General features: G+C 33.4%; 1 protein-coding gene across 2 annotated transcripts in view; it reads left to right on the forward strand.

The window, feature by feature from the left end:
• The window catches only part of LOC127282091 (radial spoke head protein 4 homolog A), a 53,155-nt gene that overhangs the window by 12,916 nt on the left and 13,395 nt on the right, over nucleotides 1-26,844 (forward strand). For both annotated transcript variants that reach the window (XM_051306173.1, XM_051306174.1), the window contains exons 7-9: nucleotides 2,142-2,304; nucleotides 8,731-8,879; nucleotides 18,548-18,765. In XM_051306173.1, coding sequence (XP_051162130.1) covers nucleotides 2,142-2,304; nucleotides 8,731-8,879; nucleotides 18,548-18,765 — 530 coding nt within the window. The remainder of the gene's footprint in view (nucleotides 1-2,141; nucleotides 2,305-8,730; nucleotides 8,880-18,547; nucleotides 18,766-26,844) is intronic.

Below are 26,844 nucleotides of genomic sequence, written 5' to 3' on the forward strand. Positions count from 1 at the left end.
CAAATAGGAGCAAGTTTTTTTTTAAATTAAACATGAATGTGTATAAAACACGGGAAAAATTATTTCAGAGTGGGATTTTTGACTTTTCATTTTTGAATTCAAAATTTTTTTAATTTAACAACTAACACTAAGATGTTAAGTGGGGCTGTTAAAAATCTTTAAATTAAAACTATTTTTTCGTTTTTGGCCACGTTTTTCCCGGCTGAAAAAACTTGTATAAGAATATGTACAAGTTCTTGTACATGTTTATTAATGAACTTGTACATGTTCAAGTAATTTTCTTGAACAAGTTCAGCATCCGGAATTGAGGCATGTTCTTGTACCAGAACTTGTACAAGATCCTGGACAAGAAAATATACATGTTCTTGTATATATTTTTATGTGCAGGTTTCATGTACATTTCCTTGTACCAGATGTGGAACATATTCTTGTAAATGTTCATTTATGTTTTTTAAATTAAAAACTTTAAAGGCTGCGCAGTAGTTTTCTTAAGCCTTTATAGCTGTGCAATAATTTTTAGCATGCATAAGTGAAGAGTCTTAATAATTATAACTTATTAAAATTAATTTTTTTTTCAAAAACGTTTTTAAACAAATGTTCTTGTAGAAGAACATAAACGTGTTCATGTAAAATTACTTGTACATGAAACCTGCACAAAAAATATGTAAAAGAACATGTACATTTTTTTGTACAAGTACATTTCCTTATCCAGGATCATGTACAAGTTCTGGTAAAAGAACATGTCAATTCCGGATGCTGAACTTGTTCAAGAACATTACTGGAACATGTACAAGAAAATGTACAAGTTCATTAATGAACATGTACAAGAACTTGTACATTTTCATGTACAAGTTTTTTCAGCCGGGTTGGAATTTGGAACCACTGTGGGGAGGGGGGGGTTTAAAATTGTCCATGATTTAATGTATTTTCCTATCCACAATGAAGGGAGGGGGGGTCAAAAATCAGTAAAAAATTGTCCACGTGGTATATAAACGGCCCCTTAAGACCTTAAAAATTATGTTGTAGAATTGACAAATTTTTCCATACATTATTCTAGATTATGCCAGGAGTCAAAAACATTAGTACGAAAGTTGGAAAATTGCATACCTTTTTCTTGAAATCTTTTCGGTGTTATAAATACGACAAAAAGAAAAATTTTTTTTTTTTATATACATTCAGACGCAGAATTTTATTAGCTTTCCAACCATCTAAGTTAGAAGTCTCTAAATTTTTTCCAACTTAAAATATCTTGCTTTAAATTCAGCATCAAATTTCCACTCCTCGTATGTCAAACGTGCCGACAATTTCTGCCGGTAGTGTTTACTGCCGTCCATAATATTTTTCGTTTGTACCCTTACTCGAAAGCATATTTACAAACATCATTGTTGCTATATTTGAATTTACATTCGCGTCGCTTTGACCCTCGCTTATTTTCCCTACATGATGAGTATTAATCACTTTGCTTCATGAGCTTTTGTCATGAAGCAACAATTAGTGGCGTTTTGAATTACACTTCTTAAGACGCACTCACACCTCGGTGGTTGTCTGCCTGCCTGCATGAGTTGTCATGGCAATGTGAAGGAGTTAGAAAGATAGAAAATTCAAATTTGAATTTACTATCTCTATTACTCCTGTACGTTGCCATGTCAACTCCTGCAGGCAGGCAGCTACAAGTTAAGACGATGAGAGTGTACCTTTACAGAATCTATTTGACTTGTGATCAAATCCCCGTATAGCGTATTTATAAATTTCCATTATTTATAAGTATGTAATATAAAATGTAAGTATTGAATGAATTAAAAACTTTTTGTAAGGAAGCGCGATTGTTTAAATGAAAATTTTTTATTTTTTAAAGAATAAATATAAGCATAGATAAAGATGAAAATTAAGAAAGATAACTGAAGGATAGAAATTGATAAAATGAAATCAAATGGATAGACATTTGTCGTTTAAAAATGATAATTTTTAAAAGATGCAAAGTATTTTCTTGGGAGGGATAGAAAAAGTTATGCGTTTCTATGTCTAGCAATTTTTATCCATTTCTATCTTTTTACTTTCAACGGAGAATATCTGAAAGAAAAAATTGGAAAATTAACTAAATTTTGAAATATAGTTCATAAATAATAATTAAAACGTTCTAGATATTTACATTTCCATCCTTTCCTGGAAACGAGGCAAATTATCTTAGAGCACAAATTGCTCGCATAAGTTCTTCCACGTTAATTTCTCCAGTTGGTTACTTTACATTCAGAGAAGACGAAATCGAAGAAGAGGAAGAAATAGAAGAAGAGGAGCCAATAAGTAGTAAATAACCCTTGTTAAAATTTTTGACTGATTCAGAATTAAATTCGTACAGATCAGTACGGATTAGTCTGGAAATTGTACGAAAATAAATAGGGTGGGTTTTTAGGTCTGTGTTTTCGTAGTTGCGATGTTATCTGGGGCTCAATATTTTTGCAGCATAATTTTCAAATGGCAATAACTTTTACGCGGATCAATGGAGTTGAAAATTTTACGAACGTTTTGTGTAGAAAATTTCCTAAAATTTGTAATGAAATTATTTTTTTTTTTTCAAAAATGAAGTTTTGACTTAGAAAGCAAGAAAAAATTATTTTTTAAAATTTTTTCATCCCTTTCCCCCCTTCAAATGTTTTCAAAACTACCATAAAATGTTCCTTATTTCTTAAGGTCTTCACCCTCCAAATTTTATTAAGGAACAGCAAAGTGCGTACGAATTACAGATGAATATAGATTAGCAACTTACCGATTTGCATCTAATGCTCACCAGTGATCTTAAATTATTTTTCTTTCTTTAATTTAAGATTAAAAGAACAAAAATATTGGAAAATAGTAATAATTTCTTTGATTTATTGGCTCAAGTATAATATATTCCCATATATGTGACTGGGTCTGAGAAAACGGTGCTGCTATCGACCAAAATCAACTTTTCGAGAAAAACGCGTTCAAAGTTTTACTACTAATTAAAATAGATTTCTTGAAACTATTTAAATTTCAAAGGACCTAGATAAGTGTTCCTTATGTATTTTTTTATGCTGAATACGGTTTTTATGCTTAAATAATTTTTTGAACTTCAGTATTATTGTTATAAACAATTTATTTTGCAAAAGTCAAAATATGAGATTTTAAATTTTAATTTAAACGATTTACTAATGTCCTAGAGGTCTGAAATTTTTTATGCACCTTCAGAACTTACAACTGCACAATAATCCATGGTTATTTTTTACCTACAGAACCAGGTTGCCGATGATGGGTATACATACTTAAGGATCATCGCCAAGAATTTAGCTCGAATTTTTTGTAAATAGTTTTGGCATTCACATTTGAGGTTTGAGAAAATATCCTTAACACTTGGACAACCAGGTCGTCGATTGCGGGTATACCTGGTATATCTTCGAGTATTTAGGTCAATGTTTTCGTTAATTTTGAAAAATGTATAAGTTTTTAATTTTTAATTTAAGCAAAAATACCAAGAGCGATTTTTGTCTTAGAATATATATATATATATATATATATATATATATATATATATATTGAGACAGGCAGATTTCTTATTTCAATAAAATATATAAAAATTAAATAAATAAGATTTACACTCACTTGGCGCAGCCGGGTTCAAAGTCGCCAAGGGTCAAAAATTAATAATTTAAGAAAAATTACCGCGGGCGCCAGTCGCCTGAAGGTCGACAAAAATATATAATACAAGCACGCAGTTTTACGGCGTCCCGTCAAACGCATGCGTTCCATTTCTCATAGATCTCCAGGATCGAATCGAATTTAAACAGTGAATTTTTGAAGACTTGTAACTTTTATACAGAAAGAAGAAAAAAATTTGTCCCATATGTTTTCGAAAAGTTTTTTCCTGCTCTTTCAATTGGTGCAAAAAAAATTTTTAAATTCAAATAGGTATTGACCCATTTTTTTGAAAATTAAACTTTTTTTCGAATTTTTTTTTAAGTTCGGTCCTTTTTATTTTATTTTTATTTTTTTTTGAAAGCTAAAAATGTGTATTTTCACCAAAAAAAATATTGAGATGTCCTTTTTTTTATTTTCGATATATTAGTTAATTAATTAATTAATGTTAATAAAAAATTATATATTTTATAAACCAATAAAGGGATCGTATTTCTGACGTTACTAAATAAAAATTGACAAAATTCCGCATCCAACGAGCCCTATATGAAGTACTTTGGGTTAGTGGATTGTTAATAAACAATTGCCATGTTAGCCAATTGTTTATTAACAATCCACTAACCCAAAGTATTTCATATGGAGCTCGTTGGATGAGGAATTTTGTCATCTTTTATTTAGTAACGTCAGAATTACGATACCTTTATTGGTTTATAAAATATATAATTTTTTATAAACCTTAACAGATAATTAATTAACTAAAAATTGTAAATAATATATAAGTAAATAAAAAAAATGTTGAAATATAAATTTTTTCCAAATGTTTTTTTGTGCTCTTTCGATTGGTGAAAAAAAAATTTCAAAAAATTCAAAAATTAACCCTTTTTTCTGAAAATCAAAAATTTTTTTGACTTTTTTTTTAAGTTCGGTCCTTAATAGTTAATTAATTAACTAAAAATTGTAAATATTATGTAAGTAAACAAAAAAAATTTTGACATATATGTTTTCCAAATTTTTTTTGTGCTCTTACGATTGGTGAAAAAATATTTCAAAAAATTCAAAATTTGACTCTTTTTTCTGAAAATCAAAAATTTTTTTGATTTTTTTTTAAGTTCGGTCTTTTTTTTAAATTTATTTTTATTTTTTTATGAAAGTTAAAAATGTGCATTTTTACCTCAAAAAATATTGAGATGTCCTTTTTTGTTATTTTCGAGATATTACTTAATTAATTAATTAATGTTAATAAAAAATTATATATTTTATAAACCAATAAAGGTATCGTAATTCTGACGTTACTAAATGAAAATTGACAAAATTCCGCATCCAACGAGCCCTATATGAAGTACTTTGGGTTAGTGGATTGTTAATAAACAATTGCCATGTTAGCCAATTGTTTATTAACAATCCACTAACCCAAAGTATTTCAAATAGAGCTCGTTGGATGCGCAATTACGTTAGCTCTCAATTGGTACCTTCAGGATTGTCATAACTTTATTTATTTGTGAAATACTTCATTTTTGATTAACATTAATTAATTAATTAATTAATATCTCAAAAATAACAAAAAAGGACATTTAAATATTTTTTGTGGTAAAAATACACACTTTTAGCTTTCAAAAAAAAATAAATAAAAAAAATAAAAAGGACCGAACTTAAAAAAAAATTCGAAAAAAAGTTTAATTTTCAAAAAAAAGGGTCAGAATTTGAATTTTTTGAAATTTTTTTTTGTACCAATTGAAAGAGCAGTAAAAAACCTTTCGAAAACATACAAGACAAATTTTTCTTCTTCTTTCTGTTTAAAAGTTAAACTATCTGCAAGTTGCAGCCCGATTCGATCAACTTTTTTTTTACTTAGTTCGCTACCGGACTTTATATATAATCATACGTCTGTCTGTATATTGATTTAAATTTCAAATTTTTTACATAATTTGTCTTTTTGAACGTCAAGAATTCCAAAAATGAGCATCAAAAATTTCATGTATGTATGTATGTATGTCTGTCACAAAGCTTTGTACGCCAATTACGCAAAAACAACTTAACCGATTTGCATGAAATTTGGCACTGTAGTAGGTATTGACAAGTTAGGTTTATAAACTTAGAGATTTGAAAAATTTTAATTAGAACAAAAGTTATGTCACTTTATCAAAAAATTCAAAAAATCGAAAATTTTCAAATTATTCAATTTTTTTTAAATTGCTGGAAACTTTTTTGTAATTATGTTTTTATTGTCACTGAGTCACATTTTAACATAATTTTACATTAATTATTGGTAAATCTAAAAAAATTGAAAAATTAATTTTTCAACTTAAAATATTTGTTAAATTAATATTTTTGTAAAATGTTCTCTTATGTTAAAAAATGACTACTTTAAGGTATTTAACAAAGATTTTTATGTAGAATAAATAAAAAAACTACACCTATTAAAGCACGTAATACTCCCTGTAGAAAAGTATCGTGGCGCTAGGATGGCACCATCCTAGCTTTCTGTGTCACTGTAATGGCGCTACTCCCATTTGTGACAATTTTGTATTCTAGCCACTAGCTAGTATTGCGGGAATGGTGATGTTTAAAAATTACGATAAAATATTTAAAAATAATTTACAACATTACAACATATATTTCCATTAAATTTTCTTAAATTACCACATAAAATTCCATAAATTACCCTATAAATTTCTAAAATTTTCTTCCATATATTATAAATTAACTTAAATATTTCATAAATTACCATAAATTACCCTATAAATTTCCAAAATTAGTTTCCAAGTTTTTCATTTATATATTATAAATTACCGCATAAATTTTCTGCAATAATTTTTAAATCTTAAATTTTGTTTATATTACAATTATAAATTACCTCATAGTCTGTAGGTCGTAGGTTCGATTCCCCCCATGCGTTAGATTTATTTATTTCTCAGCTATGCATTTAATCATTAATTCTATGTATGAATTAGTTAAAAAATGAAAATATCCGTTAACAGTATGCAGATATTACATATTTTTTAATTTATTTATTTATTGTATGTTTATTTCAGTTAATTAATTAGAATGTTAATTAATAAATTCAATTTGAGTAAGAATTTAATTTAGAAATGGAAGAATTAGTAAATAAATATGTTATTTATTCATACTTTAAGCTTATTTATTATTATATTAACTATTATTATTAATATTGTTGATTAAAAAACATTAAGGCAAACTTGAGGGCAAGATGAGGGCAATCGTGAAAATCCATATAGAATCCATGAGGATATTCCATGAGGGCACCCATGAGGGAAAGCATGTCACGCCTTTAAGGGCCCCTGCAGGCGTTGCCCCTATGGATTCCATACGGGATGAGGGCAAACCATGGGGGTCCCGCGCAGGGCCCTCACCATTTTTCCACACGGGATGTAACAGATTTTTTTAAAACATTTGAGACTAGTTGGATTGTATTTTCAGGACCTTAAACTATAAGAAACCATTATAAAAAATCGATTTTTTGGCCCATAACACCGTTTTTCAGACCATATCTGTACCTTGTACGCACATTGCTGACTCAAAATATATAATAATTTGAAGGGTGAAAGGCGTATGAAATATTGAATATTTTAGGATAGTTTTGAAAAAATTTAAAGGGGAAATAGGTGGGAAAATTAAAAAAAAATGTTGCTTTTTTGTGCAAAATTGCATGTTTGAAAAAAATCAATAATTTCATTTGAACGTTTAGGAAGTTCTCTACCAAAAACGTTGGTATAATTTTAAAATCCATTGATTTGGGTATAAGTTATATTGCCATTTAATTTAATTTTAACCTGCAAAAAAATTAAGCTCCTGATAACATGGTAACCATGCATTACACATACATAAAAACTATCCTATATACATATTTTTATGTATATTTTAACATATGTGACTTTCCACGAGAAAAGGGACCTTACTTGATATAAAATTAAATTGTCAGTTTTATAAGCAAATCACCCTCACAGCACCGAAACTTTCATTAAGATTTATTTAAAATGTTCGGAATATTTAATTCCCACTTGAATAAATTTTTAGCGCGAAACTTTCCTGAACATTTAAATGAAATTTTTTTAAATTAATTCCGAACATTTAAAATAAATCTTTAAGAAAGTTTCGGTGCTGTGGGGGCGGTAATGTGATCTAGAATAAGTCCGGTCTAATCTTTAATAAGTCCGATTATGCACACCCTATTGAAAATCTCTGTACAAGATCCTGTACAAAGAATTGTAAAAATTTGGAACCAGAATTTGTAACAAGTTCTTGTATTAGATCCTGTACAAGATCTTGCACAAGAAAACATACTTGAACTAAACGAAGGTATAAATGAACATGTACAAGTAGATGTTTCAAATCTGGTCCAAGAAAATGTACATGAACCTGTACAATAATACATACAAGAACATGTACGTTTTCTTGCATGCAAATATTAAATATATTTTCTTGTACAAGATCTTGTGCAATATCTTGTACATAAGTTCTGATACAAGAAATTCCAAATTCTAGTGCCGAAATTATACATTTTCTTTATCAGAACTGGTACAAGCTCTGCTGCTAAACATGTACATTTTCTTGTACAGAAAGGCAGATTTGGATTCCGAAAACCTATTCCGTACCGCGCCCGTATACTGCACTGAAAAAAATTCGGTGTCGCTGCAACTTTTTGCTTGGGTAGGCACAGTAGATTTCGTTGTAATGCAACGTTGTTATCTCTCTCGTCAAATCAGCTATGTCAAGAAAAATAACTTCTATTATAAAAAATCGACATTTTGGTACACTTAAATTGTATACATTTTTTAAGACTCATTTTTTCAACATTAGAAAGTCTCAAAACGTCCAAATTTACTGGAATTAGAGAAAGCTTAAAATCGCCCAAATGTAATACCTTCTCATTATGATGAGAATGTAAAAATTGTAGAGGCAGTGACACTAAATTTTTTCAATGTAGTATCATCCGAATCGATACAGATGGGCTGACCATAAATATAAAAGTTTAGACTATTCGATTTGTTATTTATTTATAGTTTTAAATATAAGCTTATTATTTAAGGCCATGTTAAAAAATCTTTTTACAATCTCTAGATGGAATTATATTTCAAAATCCACATTATGATCCTCAACCTGTCAAAGAATTGATTCATTCATTCATGTCCAATTGGTGTCATCATAGTCCTTTTATTTTAAAGGAAGGACGAGTTTCACATTGGAATCATAATGGAAATAATGTTGAAGTGAGTTTCACTTTTAAGCATATGTGTTTTAATGGTAACATATTTAAAAAAATTAAATCATATAATGAATGAAAAATTTATTTATTCATTGATTATAAGTACAAAATATTTTGACTTTTCCTTCAAAATATTAAATTGAAAGGCAAAAGCAAAACATTCATTCAATTACTGCCATTAGTCTCAGATTGTGTCCACAATAGGAATATAAACGCACGTCTAACGTCCCGGCTTTAAAAACTTGTACAAGAAAATGTACAAGTTCTTGTACATGTTCATGATCGAACTTGTACATTTTCTTGTACATGTTCAGGTAATATTCTTGAACATGTTCAGCATCCGGAATTAAGAGATGTTCTTGTACAAGTTCATGTACATTTTCTTGAGTCACCAATTGAACTGATACAAGTTCACGTACCAGAACTTGTACATGGATATACTACATGAGATATCTCTAGGATATCCAAATTTCCGTTCTGTGCGACATCCTACGTGATATCCCTGAGATTTCCCGTGTGGGATATATATTTTTGCGCATGTGCTGGAAACTCCCTGCAATCGTTTCACACAGCTGACAAGATGTATACAGTGTAAACGTTTCAGGAACGTCTTTCCAAAAATACTTAATGTAAATCATTTGTTGCTATGTAAAGCTATATTTATATATTTGATGGAAAGAGAATTTAATAAAACAGTATTATAATTATAATTGTGCATTTTATATTTTTGTTATTTCAATTTTAAAAATTTAAAAAGCTCAATTTATTTTGGATAGTCTATATGAGATATCCAATGTGAGATAACCCGCCTCAGAACTGCGGGAAATCTCGTATAAGATATCCCTGGGATATACAGCAAGATATCCTTTTGTTGTGTTGGATACAAGAACATGTCTCATTTTCGGATGCTGAACATGTTCAAAAATACTACCTGAACATGTACAAGAAAATGTACAAGTTCGGTCATGAACATGTACTATGTGACGTGTATTCGTTGAACTCATTTTTCATGCTTTCTACTAACCAATCTTCTCTGCTTGTCTTTCTTTTATAATTTTTTTACCAAGGAAAAGTATGAATAAACAAACAAAATGGAAAAATTAGAAGAAAATCGCCGAAAACAGTTTTTTTCGTTAAACAAAGAAAAAACGTGGTATAATCGTTCAATGTTTTTACCAGCTGAAAACTGTCCACATTATGCGCAATATGACCATAATTGGTCAATTAGTTTTTCAGCATAATGAAAAAGTCTTGGATTTGTGCGATTTTAAGCATTGTCTAATTATTGTAAATTTCTATGTTTTGAGACCACATGATGCAGAAAAAAAACTAACTGTCTAGTGTGAAACTTGAGTATCGTGAGGAGAATGTTATCCTTAAAGTCGTAGTGACTTTAAGAAAATAGAAATCAGTTCATATAAGGCAAATTATTATAATAATTTACTATTGATAAAGAAATAATTCTCTCATAAAAAAATACTTTGAAATAATTTCATAAAATTTAGTAATTTCCAAGAACTTAAAATTTTTAAGATTAACTAATTTACTTTTATTTTACTGTTATTAATCTGCCTTTTTCTTTAAATCAAAGATAAAGATAAGAGATCTTTCATATAAAACCAGAAAATGTTCACGCAATTTGCTTAAATAATAATCAAAGGCAAAAAAAATATGTCAACAAAATTATGTAGGTATAGTGGTTTTACATGGTCATAATTTAAACTAAAATCAATGAAAATAAAAAATTCGATACAATTAATCTTGCGCACTAATTTATCGCAATAATCTTTTGCGCGACGAGCGAATAATACGCGCGCGATGAGAGTGCGTCCGACCCCCCGAAGGGGGGCTGACAGATTTTTAACAATTAATTTCGATGGTCTTTTGTCCCAATATTTTATTCGCTTTTTGCTTTATTTAATATATTTAATTAACTCTCAGATTCCTTTTCACATTTAAATATTTCATTGTTTATTGTATAATTTTATTGCCTTATGTGTATGTATGTGATTGAGACGCGTCTCTAAAATTTTTTTGTGATAAAGCACACGGAGAGAAAAATCAAGTGTTTGTAGTATGGGAGCCCTCTATGTTAATTTTGTATGAACGTTCCTGCTTAAGAGGCGCGGCTTTATACTACAGTTGCATGAAACTATACCAAAAAAGCATAACTTCTTGCAATCGTAGTATGCTGATGTCTCATGCGTTTAAAGGTAGAACTTTCATTCTACAAACGCTTTATTTTTCTCTCCGTGCAAGTGATAAAATTATAATATCATAAATACAATTTTTTATAATATTCAACAAAAGTTATTTATTACAACTACATTTTACCGCTTCAAACTTTGGTGACTCAGAAAATATCGCCGTAATATGAAAGCTCGTACTTGTTTTCGATGAAATGCAAATTAGCAAAGGTGTTTTATTCGACACAAAATCTGTCAATAATGGGATTTACTGATTTATGTGATTATACGCCAGAATCGAAAAAAACCACGCTCTTGTTTTTCTATTATAACTTTTTCATGGAACAATGGGAGCAAAGCATTTTTGAGTTCATTTGACCAAGAAGGTGATTCTGCTGAACTGACAAGAGAAGACTGGTTTTGCTGAGATTTTTCTCATCTCATTAAAAAGAGGAACTTTTTGATGTACAGTAAAGATACCTACGTAAGAATATTCACAAATGATAAATGTATACAATACACACTTAAAACATTTTATTTTAAAATAACCCCTTAGTAGACAATGGACGATATCAGAAAATTTTTTAATAAATATTTTTCCTGTTTAATAAAATTTTGAAATAGAATGTCTCATTATTCTATTTTTATATGTAAATAAGTTTATTTGCCTATAACTGTACTTAGTAACTTTCTTACTATATTGCAGACTCTAGAAGGTGAATTGAAAAAAAACATTTTAGAGCCATTATAAACAACGATTATAAACCTGTAATAAGTGCATTAAAGATTTACAAAAAGACTGACGTATTATTACAAGACTGTAATCCACCTATAAACATATTAACGAAAATAAATAATCTTATTGTATCAATGACATCAGGAAGCTTGAAAACGCTTTGACACCTGACAATATCCATGTTAAAGTATATGTATTTTAGGGCCGATTTCACTGACTGGAATTAATGTCGTGGTTAAATAATTAGGTTTATATTTTAAACAATGATTTGAATTTACTATTATTGCACCATCTTAAATTAATGTAAGAATTCTTGATTAAAGTATTAGAATTATAAGAATGAGTTCCACCATAATTTTATTGTTGATTAAAGCAAAGTAATCTCAGTTTAACTTAATTGCCCAAGTTTGACCGTTTAATAAGTTAATCAGCGATTAATACTAATGATATTGACATGAAAAAATAACCTACAAATCAAAAAGGTTTTTATTAATTAGAAATGTTTGAATTTTATGATGAAATTTTATCATCATCTTCCGAAGATGAAGAAATGGTTCTTCATCGTCGGCCAAGAATTATTCATGAGCGACGAAACTATTTTGATGTTTTAGACGATGTGGATTTTGTTGTGCGTTTTCGTATAACTAAAGTATCAGTGCAAAATATATTGCAAGAAATTCGACATGAATTGGAACATGCTACTACACGGTAAGTTAAAAAAATTATTAAAATTATTATTTTTTACTGAACAAGTTTCCATTATAGCGAGATTATTTATTTCTTTTTGTACTTTTCTATATAGATAGGAAACAGATTTTCATTTTGACACTTTTACAGGAACCACGCGATTTCACCAATGATACAACTTCTTCTATCATTGCGATATTATGCAACTGGATCATTTCTTATCACTGTTGGCGACTTCTCTGGAGTCAGCAAGACAAGTGCCTTTAGGATTATCCATAGAGTGAGTGCAGCTATTGCTCGCTTATCTCGAAACATAATAAAGATGCCTTCTACTCAACAAGAAATAACAAGTGCACAAATAGACTTTTATAGTATTTCGCGCTTCCCTCGAATTATTTTCGCATTGGATTGTACGCATATCAAGGTTCAATCATTTGGTGAGTTCTTTACACAATTTTTAGTTATACCAATAAAGACGAATACCAGAGAAAATGTAACTGATTTTATTTTATGTATTATTTTACTTCATACTTGCAGGTGGAAATCAAGCAGAATTATATAGAAATAGGAAAGGATACTTTTCATTGAACGTTCAATGTACATGTGATGCTCATTTAAAATTTACAAATATTGTATCACGTTGGCCAGGATCTACCCATGATTCAACAATTTTTAATTATTCTAAATTACGCGCTCGCTTGGAAAATGGAGAATTTGGTGATGGTTTAGTTCTTGCAGACTGAGGATATGCATTGAAACCTTATTTGATAACTCCTTTACCAAATTCACAAACTGACGCTGAACGGTTGTTCAACGAATCACAAATAAGAACTCGCAACCCTGTTGAACGAACATTTGGAGTTTGGAAACGTAGATTTCCTTGCTTAGCAATTGGGATGCGTTTCTCAAAACATCGTATTATTGCAATAATCGTTGCAACAGCTGTTTTGCATAACATTGCACTTACAAATGGTGAGCCACTGCCACCAGATGATGAAGCTTTAAATATTCGATGGGACATTATTTTAAATGAGGAGGTTCATAATCAAGGTCCTCAAGATCCCGATCATGGAAACACACGTGAAATTCTTCTTCATTATTTTCAAAGGTAAAATTTAAATTTTATTCCTTTAATAAGAATTAAATATGATCGATGTTTTATTTTTAATATTAAAAACACTTTTACTTTATTGCTAATTAGTCTAAATTTAAATTTTTGTTTTAGTCTATTGTGAATGATCTTTCTCCAAGTGGACACGGTGGTGTGAATTAATAACTGTACTGAAGAAAAAATCAAATAAGTGAATAATATTCAAAAAGTATTTATTTTTATGTGATAACAAAAAAATTACAAACTACAAGAGTCTTTTTTCATATATAAGTACAAAATCACAGCAGTCGAGATCAGTCTTGATATTAATAATATTCTTCATTGCGACACTGTTGTTAACGATTAACGATTAATCTTCTCTCTGAAGTAGATCGAACAATTCTTCAAACGGTCGACCAAGAACAGATTAACTTTAACACGTTTCAGCACATAATTCAAAACATTCTTACTGAATCGGTAACATTCATTGGTTGTACTGAACATGCTAAAAGTTTAACACAAAGTTCAATACAATGTTATACTATTGACAGAAGAAAAATTTTATGTAAGCAGCATTATAAAGTATACAATGAAGCGAAAATAGAAGATCAAAAATTAAGAAAATTTTCTAAGGTAATGGAAAAAAAAGATGACATTGAAAATTCAGTAAAACAGGCAAGGCAACTCAACAAGAAAAGAAAACTCAACAAAGAAAAACACCTCAACAAGAAAAAACAACTTAAGAAGAAAATAATAAATTAAAAAAACAGTCGCAAGGGGCATCAAACCCAAAACAAAAATAAAAAATCGCCTGCATAAAAAAAGTTAAAAAAATATTAACTGTTCAAGAAACTACTTGAAAAATTAAAGATTTCTTCGAAACCGAAATTCAACAGAAGTTTTAGGAAATAAGCGTAATGTATATTAAAGTTTAAAATTCTAATTTATATTTTATTATCAGCATCCCTGTAAAAAAGAATTATTAGCAGTGACGCGAATCCGTATTACAAGTAGTGCGGTTGAAATGGGGAAAACGAGAATTCACGTATTTGAAGGAATGGGGAATGAGGAATTCGGTCAGTTGAAATACGTGAGATTTTCAATTAGTGAATAAAAATCAAAAAACGCGTGAGTGATCATTAATAGTTATATGTAGTGAGGGAAGCAAGTTAGCAGAATGTAAAAATATCTGTGTTTAGTGAAAATAGTAATGTTTAAAGGAATAAAAAAAGTTAAATATGAGTGGAAATACGTGAAGTGACGGGTTGTAATACGCGACGTGGAAAAAGTGGACGAGCGTACTTCTATACCAACATCGGGTATACTTTGCTTTGTTGGTAATAAACTGATTCACTGTAAATGATAATAAAATTTAAAGAAATTAAATTAAATTTATTTTTACAAAAACTCATTAGTTTAACGAAAAATTAGAATGAATCAATAGGTTTAAAGTTTATTATTTTTACCTACCTGTTAAATATTAATTGGCTTTTAATAAATTTCAAATAGTTTTTATATAAAATTATTTAAACATGTTTATTTTAATTATAAAATTAATTAATTCAATTAATAAATTTAATTCGTTTAAATGTTATTATCATTTATAGTGATGCAGTCTATTACCAACAAAGCATAGTATACCCGATGTTGGTAAAGAAGTTTGCTCTTCCACTTTTTCCACGTCGCGTATTACAACCCGTCACTTCACGTATTTCCCCTCATATTTAAGTTTTAACTTTTATTTATTCCTTTAAACATCACTATTTTCACTAAACACAGGTATTTTTACATTTTTCTAACTTGCTTCTCTCACAACATATGTATAACTTTTAATTATCACTCATACGTTTTTTAATTTTTATTCTCTAATTAAAAATCTCACGTATTTCAACTGCCTGAATTCCTCATTCCCCACTCCTTCAAATACGTAAATTCTCGTTTTCCGTATTTCAACCTTACTACTTGTAATACAGAATCGCGCCACTGCTAATAATTCTTTTTTCTTTATACGTGCATGCAAAAACCTCGTTTGGCAACCGCTTTCAGCTATCCAAAATAGTCGAATCCCTCACCGTACGCGCGGACGATGAGCAAAGTATTTTGCTCACCGTTAAGCGGTGCCCAAAACATTTTGCTCATCGTCCGCGCGCACAATGAGGGAGTCGGACATTTTGAATAGCTGCAAGTAGCTGTCAAATGAGGTTATGCCTGCACTTATAAAGAAAAATATGGTTCGATACTCGTTGCCTCGCGAGCGTATGCCCATTACTCGTGTAACGACGTGGCTCGAACTCAAAGCTCGGCTTTGCCTCGCATTGAGTTCTTGCCACGCCGTTACACTTGTAATAAGCAAAACGCTCGCTTGGCCCCTTGTATCGAAATATACTATTTACAAATTATTTGCTTAGTACAATACATTTTATTATGTAAAAACTGTGATGTGATAATAATACGTACATGTTATATAAAAAATGTTTAATATTCACATTTTACAATCAAAATGTTGAAAAATAGAATAATACGTAAAGTCTTGTATTGCATATTAATAAATACACCTACGAATATTTGTTTTTAATTTTGTAGAGTTGTTTAAGACGCATCTTTTGAGCTATTAGCAAATATCCTACTGTTATTTTATTCAGAGTTACTAGTCGCTGGGACACCGAGATCACATTTTCGCGTCAGAGACATTATACATCGTATTGTTGGTGTGTGCCGAATAAAGAGTGTAAAGAAGTTTTTGTCAGAGTTTGACATTTTGTTTTGTTGACAGTTTTTGATGTTAAAAGTGATTGGTCGAGTGACCAAGAGTAACTTTGTGCATAAATTAAACAAAGAAAATCTTAGGAGATATTGTTTATTTTATTGACCAAAACGATTCTCCATCATCGATCATTCAATCAAATATATCATTATCATAACTATGTAACGGATGGTTACTATGTTCTTTTTTGTATTTGTATTCCAATTTCTAGTCTTAGTAAAAAAGTTGATCCCAAGACATATTCCTGAATGTTTTTACTTATTTTGATCCTGGATGGACTGTTAACCTTAAGCATACACAAGCATGATGATAGATGGTGGTGCGGTGGGAAAACCAAGAACATTCGTAAATTGGTGTGCTCGGGAGTTCGTTATCAAGCAAATACCGGGGAGTTAGACTGCGAACGTCGAAGTTACGTCGATAGGGCAGACGCTGACCGGTATCCTAACCCCGAGCAATGCACACAGGAGCTGGATACATACGAAGTGGTCCCACTTCTTCAAGACAGGGGACGGAAGACTGGAGAACAACTAATATCAATATAACAAAGATGGCATTCCGTCGAGGTGGTCATGCAACTACTGGCGGCAGTTCGGCCATGGGTCGATGATCCCCAGTTGTGGTACGCGATGATGAGGCATAACACGGGCGTGGAGGTGGGGTGGTTGTTGGATGACGCGACTTCTGGCTTTACTGATAAATTGAGGTGGGGATTAGGATCTTCGAAAAGGAGTTGGTGACGAAGACTGAAGATGTTAATGATTGGGGGTTCGACAGGCCAGGTGTTGGTGAGTGCAGATTATATGAGTAGTATTTAGCTGTTGCGCGGCGCGATGTTTGGTTTGGAGGGTAATACATTTGTAGAATTGGAAAAATTAAGTGGAGAAGGCGACTCGGAACACCAAAGGCTGTGGTCGATGTCCAGGGTGGCCTACACACTCGGGCATGTTAGGCGAGACGCACATGGAAGCCGTTGGAAGAGGTGGTCAAGTCTCGCAGAAGATGATAGCCACTGTCACTACTGCTCCGCTTCAGTTATAGGAACAGCTGGGTGTCGAAGAAATAAGACTAACGAGCAAGTCGAAGAATATGTGTCAGACACGAGCCTTATAGTGGGGTATTGTGACGAAGTGATCATCAAAGCATCCCCTTTTTAATTGACGTGCTTATTTGTCGTGTCCAGAAGGTGGCGCCTAGCGGACAAAGTGAAAACAAGACGCCGAGATCACATGTTCGCGTCAGAGACATTATACATTGTATTGTTGGCGTGTACCGAATAAAGAGTATAAAGAAGTTTTTGGTAGAGTTCGAAATTTTGTTTTGTTGAGAGTTTTTGATGTTAAATTGAAATTGGTGGAGTGACCAAGAGTAACTTTGTTCCTAAATTAAATAAAGAAAAATTGGAGAGATTTTGTTTATTTGGTTGATTTATTTGAATTGTTTATATAATTGTAGGTTCTAGAATACTATTCATTTTCAAACAATGTAGGGATCAACGATTTTAATCTTTATATCCTTCTACGATGTGTCGGTTAAATTATTTTTTGTCCTACCTGCACGGAAAGTGTGTTATTTCGTGCACTTGAGGCGGTCGCAAAGTAAGTGATTCCCGCCCAGAGATGGGGTGAGCGGGCGCAAAGTACATTCGCGCCCGCTGACGTCATAGATGCGGGCGCAAAGTACATTCGCGCCCGCTGACGTCATAGAAGCGGGCGCAAAATACATTCGCGCCCGCACCATTAAAAAATGTATTGTTTTCATTTTTTGTGACATAATAAACATACGTAATATACGTAAACAACTACATGTAATTTACCTTAAGTATATTATCTTCCCAACCCTGATGGAACATTAAAACAAGCGGACTTGCATGCACTCAATAATACACTTTCCATGCAGACAGGACAAAAAATGTTGTTCGCAGCACGGGCGCAAAAGGTGATAGTGTCTCAGTCGAGATTATGAAGAAACCTCGGCGACCCTACGCACCCTCGGCTTCGCCTCGGGCGCTTCGGGTCCCCTTGGTTTCTCTAATCTCGCCTTCGCCACAATCACCTATTTTGCGCCCTTGATACGAAAATAACTATTTTGAAGTATAACTTATACTATATTATAGCCCATAAAATAAATAAATAAAATTATTATTGAGTAAAAGATTTTGCACTTTTATAAAATTCCACTGACATTTGTCTCTGCATCGTTTTCGTAGGAGAATGAAATTACAGAAGAGGAAATTGCAGAAGAAAAATTGGAAAAGTTTGAAACAGAAGTGGGTATATCGCTGTTAACTCCCTTGTCAGAAGATACAACATCAAAGTTGATGGTTTCCTGGTCAGCAAGAGAGTCGTCTAAAGTTAAAAATAATTCTGCCGTTGCTATTGTTCGATCAAATATTTGGCCGGGAGCATTTGCATTTGCATCACAGGAGTAAGTTCACTTATTAATTTGACATCACAGTGGTCTTAAACCAATTTTGAATAAAGGATCATAGTAACATTATAGTTCTAACATGTTTATTCATGTACACTAGCGCGTAGATCGAGAACAGGCAAATGTGTAGTGCTGTTCTCGATTGTCGCGATCTTTATCGATCGAAAATATAAACGGTCAAGGCCGTATAAACTTTGATCATTCGGAGGGTGCCGTCTTAAGCATTATTTTGACTAGAGGGGTACCGAATGCACGTTCAATATGAAATACGTTCATACAACACTAATGCCACTCTTAAAACTCCCTTTCCGACGCTTCACCTTTTTACAATCATTTTTCAACCACAATATGGTATAATAAAAAGTAGTGAAAAACGAAATATAAGGGGTAACATCTAAATTATATGGTGCTGATATAGTATAGTAAAGGTTAAAAAACTTGGTAAGTCTGTGTCTTTAACCCGGCGATAGTGTGGTTGGCTATCTCATGTCCAGGCACTTACTCTCAAATTTTATGAAAATAAAAAATTTATATTAAAAAAGTTATATCAAAAATTATAATTTAATAATATAATTATCCGAAATCAATCACTTACAAACATTTAGAGGCAGTTTTATTCTTGGGTATGTCATATCCAACCACATTCTCGGTGTAACACTTTCCTCCCACACTCTCGGTGGGTTAAAATTATACATAGAAAACACATTGTCAAACTTTATACACGTTCTTTCTTGAAAAATCGTTTTTAAACACGGCTAGCAGCAGAAGTCGAATAATTTTTATTCGATTAACTTGGAATTTTAAATATAGCTTCTTAGGTAGGTTTTCTACAGAAGCCTTCAAAAATTTATATTTTTAACAAGCCATGGTAGAGCTTAATCAGTTGATTAGAATTTTGTCTATCGTGATGTCAGACATCTGTATTTTATTTTTCTTTCTTAAACATACACGGAAAATATTTCAGTACCGCAGCTGCACACGGTGTGTCAAAATTTTTTGTACATTTATTCTGTACGCCATCTGTACCATTTTTGCGTAACTGCCGTACGTTATGTAAAACGTTTGTGACAAACTGTACGTCTGCTGCCTGCACTGAAAAAGTCTTAAGCGATCAGCAGTTCCAACAGTGGAAATGCAGTAGCTCTTTGCTTTGGAGTGTCTGGAGCATGATTTTGAGCAACCTCTATGCTAAATGTTGGGCGAGCAGATGTTCCACATTATTGTTACCAAGATTTGGTGATGCTGCAGCATCAGACTTGGGCACTCAGAGCACCCAAGATGGGAAACAGTTAGCCCCATAATGAAGTTGTGCAGAATCTCTTTATTTGGTGCTTCTCATACATGCGTTGGGAATTCTAAACGCCCAAGACTTTTTCAGTGTGGTAAAGGCACGGCAGACATGCATTATGAAATGTACTGCTGCTGACACTGTCAACAGAGCATCTGCTGTGCTGAAATTTTTTTCGTGTAGGTATTAAAAGAGAGACGAAACGAAAAATAACCAATAAAATGGAGTCGTCACCAGATAGCAAATCGCTATTTATTAAAAACCCACATGGCACGACTTCTTGCTGTGAAGCTACGGTAAGGTTACTGTAAACATAAAGTAATATGAAAATATATTAAAAATAATTATATTATAATATATTGTTGTATTTGAGCTCTGAATGATAATATTGTATTTTCTGAGATTCTGAAAGATGCTTTCTTGAGAGAAAACAGCTTAGAGTGGGTCAATTTGGATTTTTCAATAAATAAATTATTATTACAGAAGTGTAATCCTGCTTGGTTTATTTAACAATATAACAGGTTATGGGCCCAGCATTGTGAAAAGAAGCAGCAACTTCAAACTAGGAGAAAAGATATTTACAGATGTCTGTGGTCCAGTCAACATTAAATCCCCGCGAGGCACGAAATATTATTTGCTATTTAAGGATGGCTGCACTTATTTTAGGAAAGTATATTTCTTACGACACAAATCAGAAACTTATGAAAAATTCAGAGAGTTTGAGCATTTTTCAAGAACTCAAACAGGAAATAAAATCAAGTTTTTACGTTCTGATAATGAAACAGAATATACTTCCCAAGATTTTCAACAATTTGTCAAAGAAAGAGGTATATTGTTCACGAATTTTCTTCACCTTATATACACGAACAGAACGGTAGTGCCGAACGAGAAATTAGAACAATCGTCGAAAGCGCAAGATAAATGCTCTTAGCAAGGAACATTGATAAACAATTATGGACAGAAGCAATTAACACAGCCACTTATATATTGAATCGAGTGGTCTTATAATAAGGTGAAACGAAGACACCTTTTGAAAAGTGATTTAATCGTAAATCAATAATTAAACATCTGCAAGTTTTTGGTACACCAGCGTACCTTAACATCCTGAAAGAGAAAAGGAAGAAATTTGATCCTAAAAGCAAGATAGTGATTGTTATTGCCTACGATGGTGAGTCAGCAAATGATAGATTATTGGATTCAGAATCACGTAAAATCTATATCAGCAGCGATGTAGATTTTAATGAAAGAAAAAACAGCGTTGACCTAAATGGTGAAAAAAAGTTATCAACTCCAGATTAATTTTAGAAATGCAGAGGATCTTGAAATGCATGAGTCTGATGATTAATCTGATAAAAACGAGATTGAAAATGAATCTGATGAACATGAGGAGGTTAATCAAGAAGAATCACAGCAGGTTATTCTCGAAAACCCACCTGCGGGTCAGCAACTTCGCGACAGAAGATTAATTAATGGAACGTAAGAGGCTGTTTGGTTACGCCGAATGTTGTGCAATTTGAAAATTGTGTGTAAATCAATTCCCTTGATGGTAGATAACCAATCTGCAATAAAATTAGCAAACAACTATGAGTTTCACAAACATTCCAAACATATTGAAGTGAAATATCATTTTGTTCGCGACATTGTAAGCAAGAAAAAAATTAAATTACTGTATGTTAAAAGTGAAGAACAATTGGAAGGCATTCTAACTACACCCCTACCGAAAAAGCAATTTTGTAGTTTGCGGGAAAAATTAGGTGTGTTGAATCTTCCAAAATAAGTGGGAGTGTTGAGTTTGAGCTCTGAATGATAATATTGTATTTTGTGAGATTCTGAAAGATGCTTTCTTGAGTGAAAACAGTTTAGAGTGGGGATGTAAGTACATACGTGACCCTACCTATCCGAACCAAAAAATTGTAATTTTCCATTACCCCGCAATACCTTTTCCTCCTTGTACATGCCTAACTAAGTTTAGTATGCCACGTGCAATTATCGAAGAGACAGCGTGTCGGATTTTATTTGTCAATTTGGATTTTTCAATATATAAATTATTTTTACAGAAGCGTAATCCTGCTTGTTTTATTTAACAATCTAATCTAATCTGATCTAAAATAAGCTTATACCGAAGTCCCCTAGAACGAGTGTTGGTACTTAAGTCGTAAGACCCTTTGCACCTAACCCCGGTAAGCTTGAACCTAGTCTCCCTCTTTAGTGTCCTGTCTTATTCCAAAAGTCTAGTAACTCTTCCACCGAGAGGTCGCGAATCCTATCTGGGTCTACAAAGGCATGGCCCCAGCACTCATGTCTCGCTGCAGCGTAATGCCTACCGCCGGCTCCGGGCCTATCATAGTCATCTCAGACTCTCTACGGGCTAAGGTATCTGCTTCTTCATTTCCTCTGATTCCCGAGTGTCCTCGTACCCAGACTAATGAGAGCTTATTTTTCAAACCTAGCTCGTCCAATACCTTCCGACTAAATACCATTGCTTCCAGTTGTTCAAGTTTCAATTTCACCGTTTTCAACTGGCTTCTAATCCACCAAACAACTGATGCATGCAGAAACCTTGGCAACAGGACCATAGGATAGAGCCATTGAACCATATCCGGTTTTAGACCCCAAGCTGATCCAATAGCCCTTCTGCAAACCCAAAATGTAGTGCTAAACCTACTATATTGATACTCTAAGTGCTTTCTCCAGATCAGCTTCTTATCCAGAATCACTCCTAGATATTTATCCGAATCGGAAAAAGACACTTCTTTTCCATAAAATACAGGTCCTCAATTCTGCTAATCGCTGAATGAAGGGCTGTTTCTACAGAACAGCCTGCTATATACGCGTGCTGTCCCGGATGTAATGGTACTTCCATCAGACATTCCTGTCTGATAGAAGTATCTATCAGTTTCTCCAACGTCTTAAGGATGAAGGAGGTTAAACTGATCGGCCTGAAGTCTTTGGCTGCTGTATAACCACCACGCCCAGCCTTCGGAATAAACACTACTCTGGTCATTTTCCATGGCTCAGGAGTGTAACCTAGAGTTATACTTGCTCTCATGATTTTAACCAAAGGTAAACGAACATACCGCAGTCCTTTTTGTGAGGGAATCGGACATATGCCGTCTCCCCCTGGTGCCTTAAATGGCTTAAACCGGCCTAAAGCTAAATCAATCTTTTCCAGAGTCACAATGTCGGATGCAAGTTTCCAGTGTTCTCGTCCAGGACGAGATTTACGTGGATTCCGATCCCCATTGCTCTGCTCTGATTCTCTGAAGTCTGGAAAATTAATTCCCACAAGATGCTTCAGGCACTCAGCTCTGTCACGGGTGAATCGTCCGTTAGGTAGCTCAATTGAAGATAGCTTAGTTGTGGCATCTCTGGCTAGAATTTTATGAAGTCTAGATGCTTCTGGTATCTTCTCAATACCTTTGCAAAAGCCCCTTAAGCCGGATGCTCTAGCCTTGTCACTCCCTTTCTTATAGGAATTACGAGCGTTATTGAACAAAGCCCATGCCTGTTGATTCATATTTTTCTTTGCACTATGCAGCAACTTTCTCACCTTACCCCTAAGACTTTCCAACTCAGCATTCCACCAAGTAGTTTTCCTGATAGTTTCAAGTCTTTTTGGGTTTCAATTTCTCTCAAAAGCGGAAATAATTGAATCCTGCAGAAAATTTGCTGCAAGTTCCAACTCCTCTTCTGTACCATAACTGGTAGGAAAGCATTCCATGGGGTCCCTAAGGTCTTCACTATATGAAGACCAATTGGTACTTCTAGGATTACGACCCCACCTAAATTCACGAGCAGCTGACTCTATTCTGAACGTTATAAGTCTGTGGTCTGAAAGTGAGTCTTCATCCGACACTTTCCAATCCTGCACTTCCTCCCACAATGACTTCGAACAGATAGTAATATCCAAAACCTCCCTCCTGTTTTAGTAACAAAGGTAGGCTCGTTTCCCTGATTAAGGAAATCTAGGTCTGAATCAACTAAAAAGTCTAGAAGTTTCACACCTCTATCATTGATGTCTGTACTACTTCAAATAACATGGTGTGCGTTGGCATCACAACCCAGAATCATAAAAAGTCCCTCCTGATGACAGTACTCCACCAGTCTTAACACCTCTTCTGGTGGTGAAGGTTCATTTTCTGATCCTGGAAAGTAACCAGAGGCAACAATCACCTCTTTGTTACTTCCATTTTTATCTCTATACATGACTTTTATAACTGCCAGATCTCGACTAGTTAACTCTAAAAGAGGAAACGCATTTTCTCCCTTATAGGCGATACACGTTCTGGATGCCAATTCCTGTGGTGAACTCACTACCTCCCCACAGTTACTCAAACCTCTAATCTTACCCTTCTAAACCCAAGGTTCTTAAATAAAGACAATAGCTGTATGCATCGCTGCCAAGCTCTTGGCTAGAATTGCCGTTGCTCTCTTACAGTGATGCAAGTTAATCTGCGAACATTGGATTCCGTGGCCCGTCAAGTTTAGGACTAACCCTTCTGTCTCCTAAGGTTAGTCAGGGCTGCAGCCTGGTCCACCCTTGGATCTTGTACCCAAGCTCTCGCCCTGACCCTCTTAATGCGGTTGGAAGGATCTGTCACTTTAAGTGACACACCCTCTATTGCCTGACTGATTTCCGGTACGTGGGCATTTAACTACTCCCTAGAGTCAGAGTCCAGGCACTCGATTAAGATCGCCCCTCCTACGAGGCAAACTTCACCAAAACGAGGTGCAGCCTCAGCAGTGGACCTCGTGATTTCATTAAAGACGGATACCCTAAATAGGCCCAGCTGATCAAGAGTCAGCCCAACCTCCGGGTACCCCTCCGCAATAATTGGTCCCGAAAGATACGATCTTGCTACTTAAGAGAAAGAGGCGGTTCCTACCAGGGGTCCCTGCCTCCTTCTCTTCTCCTGTTGTGGAAAAGCGTCTGAGTCTTGTCGGCTTCTTCTTGCGCTGCCACTGAGCTTTTTACCCTTAACGGATAAGCTCGCCATTAGGTCTTCAACCACAGGAACAGTGGAACCATGGGACGGTCCCGAACTGCTCTGCGTCCGAGCCTCAGAACTTAATGGTTCTCTTTCAGATTCCATTTCGTTGTGAGGCGAAATTGCCGAGGTTGAAGGTACCGTTAAAGGTGCCCTTTCTTCCTGCGGCAAAATATCCGGCCCTGAAACCCGACTCTTCGAAGAGTGTTTGGTATTCTCGGGCGAAACACTTTTATTTTTATTGTCTGTAGTATTAATATAGATCCCACGAGTACAGGGGAACAGAAGGTCCATCGTCACAGAGCTCCTTATGCAAGGATAAGGCTAAATACTACTGAGATTTCGTCTGGTGTCTCAGAGTCTCCGTTTGCGATACCTTCATCACGACCCCGCAGAACGCCAGAGCGACCACAGATCGACCCATCCCGGCACAGTCGCCACCTGAACATTACGAGTGCTAAACATGTGCAAGACTGCAAGCCAACCCACGCCCGCGCCAACCCTCCGCAGGAGCGAGATGAATTTGGTACACGAAACCCAATAGGGTTTGTTAAATAAAAGTTACTGTGCAGCTGTATTTCCTGGAAGGAAGCTTACAACAACCTTACGGTGCAAACTTAACACACCTTACTGTGTAAGCTTACCTTAGCTTTATTATGTAAGCTTACTTACTTACTCGCATTGTTAAAAACTCCACGCCTCTTGATTTTTAGTCAGGTAGTGAGTTTTACTAAATGACTCATCAGATTGCAATTATAGTTGTACTTTCATTTACAAAAATGTGTGCACAAGTATATGAATAGTTCCAAAGTTATGTCTCGTCAAAGTGACGTCCTTCTGAAAAACATGGTTTGCGGTGACTAACACGATGGAAATCTGGTTCGTCTGAAATCAAAAATTAAAACGGTTTTACATTTATTGAAAGATTATCTAGTCTTTAATCAAAGGATTTAAAAAAATATATTTGGCAAAATGACAGTATATCTCATTCAATTTTCACCGGATCATTTTAAAATTTTGTAGACACATTTCTGACAACATATACTATAAGAAAATGCAAGAAAAAAAAATTGTTTTTATGAAAGTTACAACTGCGAGTGCCTCCTTAAAAAAACTTACTTTCGATACACACATAGGCGATACGTACCCCAGGATATTTTTAAAGCTTTTATCTTTCGCTGAAATTAATTAAATTCATTCGACTCTGTCTTTTTATTCGATAGGAAATTTTCTCAGGAATATGAAAAAATAATTTTATTGGTATAAAAATAATTTGTTAAAATTTTTAGAAATAAACAGAGACAAAAAAATTTTTTGAAATCTTTTTTTTCCTACCGCATATTAAGTACACGCAATAACCAATAATAATTATTAAATAATAATGAGTAATATAAATAAATATGTTAAAATTTACTTATTTAAATTATATCGATACCTGAGTGTGAAACTGTTCTATCTTACAATAAAAGTGAATAACGTGCTACCTCAGTTTTTGGACTAAACTGCACGGAGAAAATCTGAAAGCAATGAGTATTTTTTCTCATAGCCCTGGCTACTGTGTAAACCAAAAAATTAAGTATCAAAACTCTGAATGTTCTCCACACAGCACTGAATGCTCTGCAAAAAATAATCACAACTTTTTTTGACAGTAAACAGAGTTTTGTTTCATATTAGTTGACAACAGATTATTCAGAACTACAAATGTAGCAATAAATACTTTGCTCGAAGTCGTGACTGCTGTTCTCACAGCTCTGAGTACTGTGTAGAATTATTTTTTAAAATCTAGAAAACAAAGGAACG

This window comes from Leptopilina boulardi, unplaced genomic scaffold (assembly GCF_019393585.1).
Source record: "Leptopilina boulardi isolate dan_hultmark-lab unplaced genomic scaffold, ZJU_Lbou_2.1 LbouV2_280, whole genome shotgun sequence".
In the NCBI taxonomy this organism is placed as follows: domain Eukaryota; kingdom Metazoa; phylum Arthropoda; class Insecta; order Hymenoptera; family Figitidae; genus Leptopilina; species Leptopilina boulardi.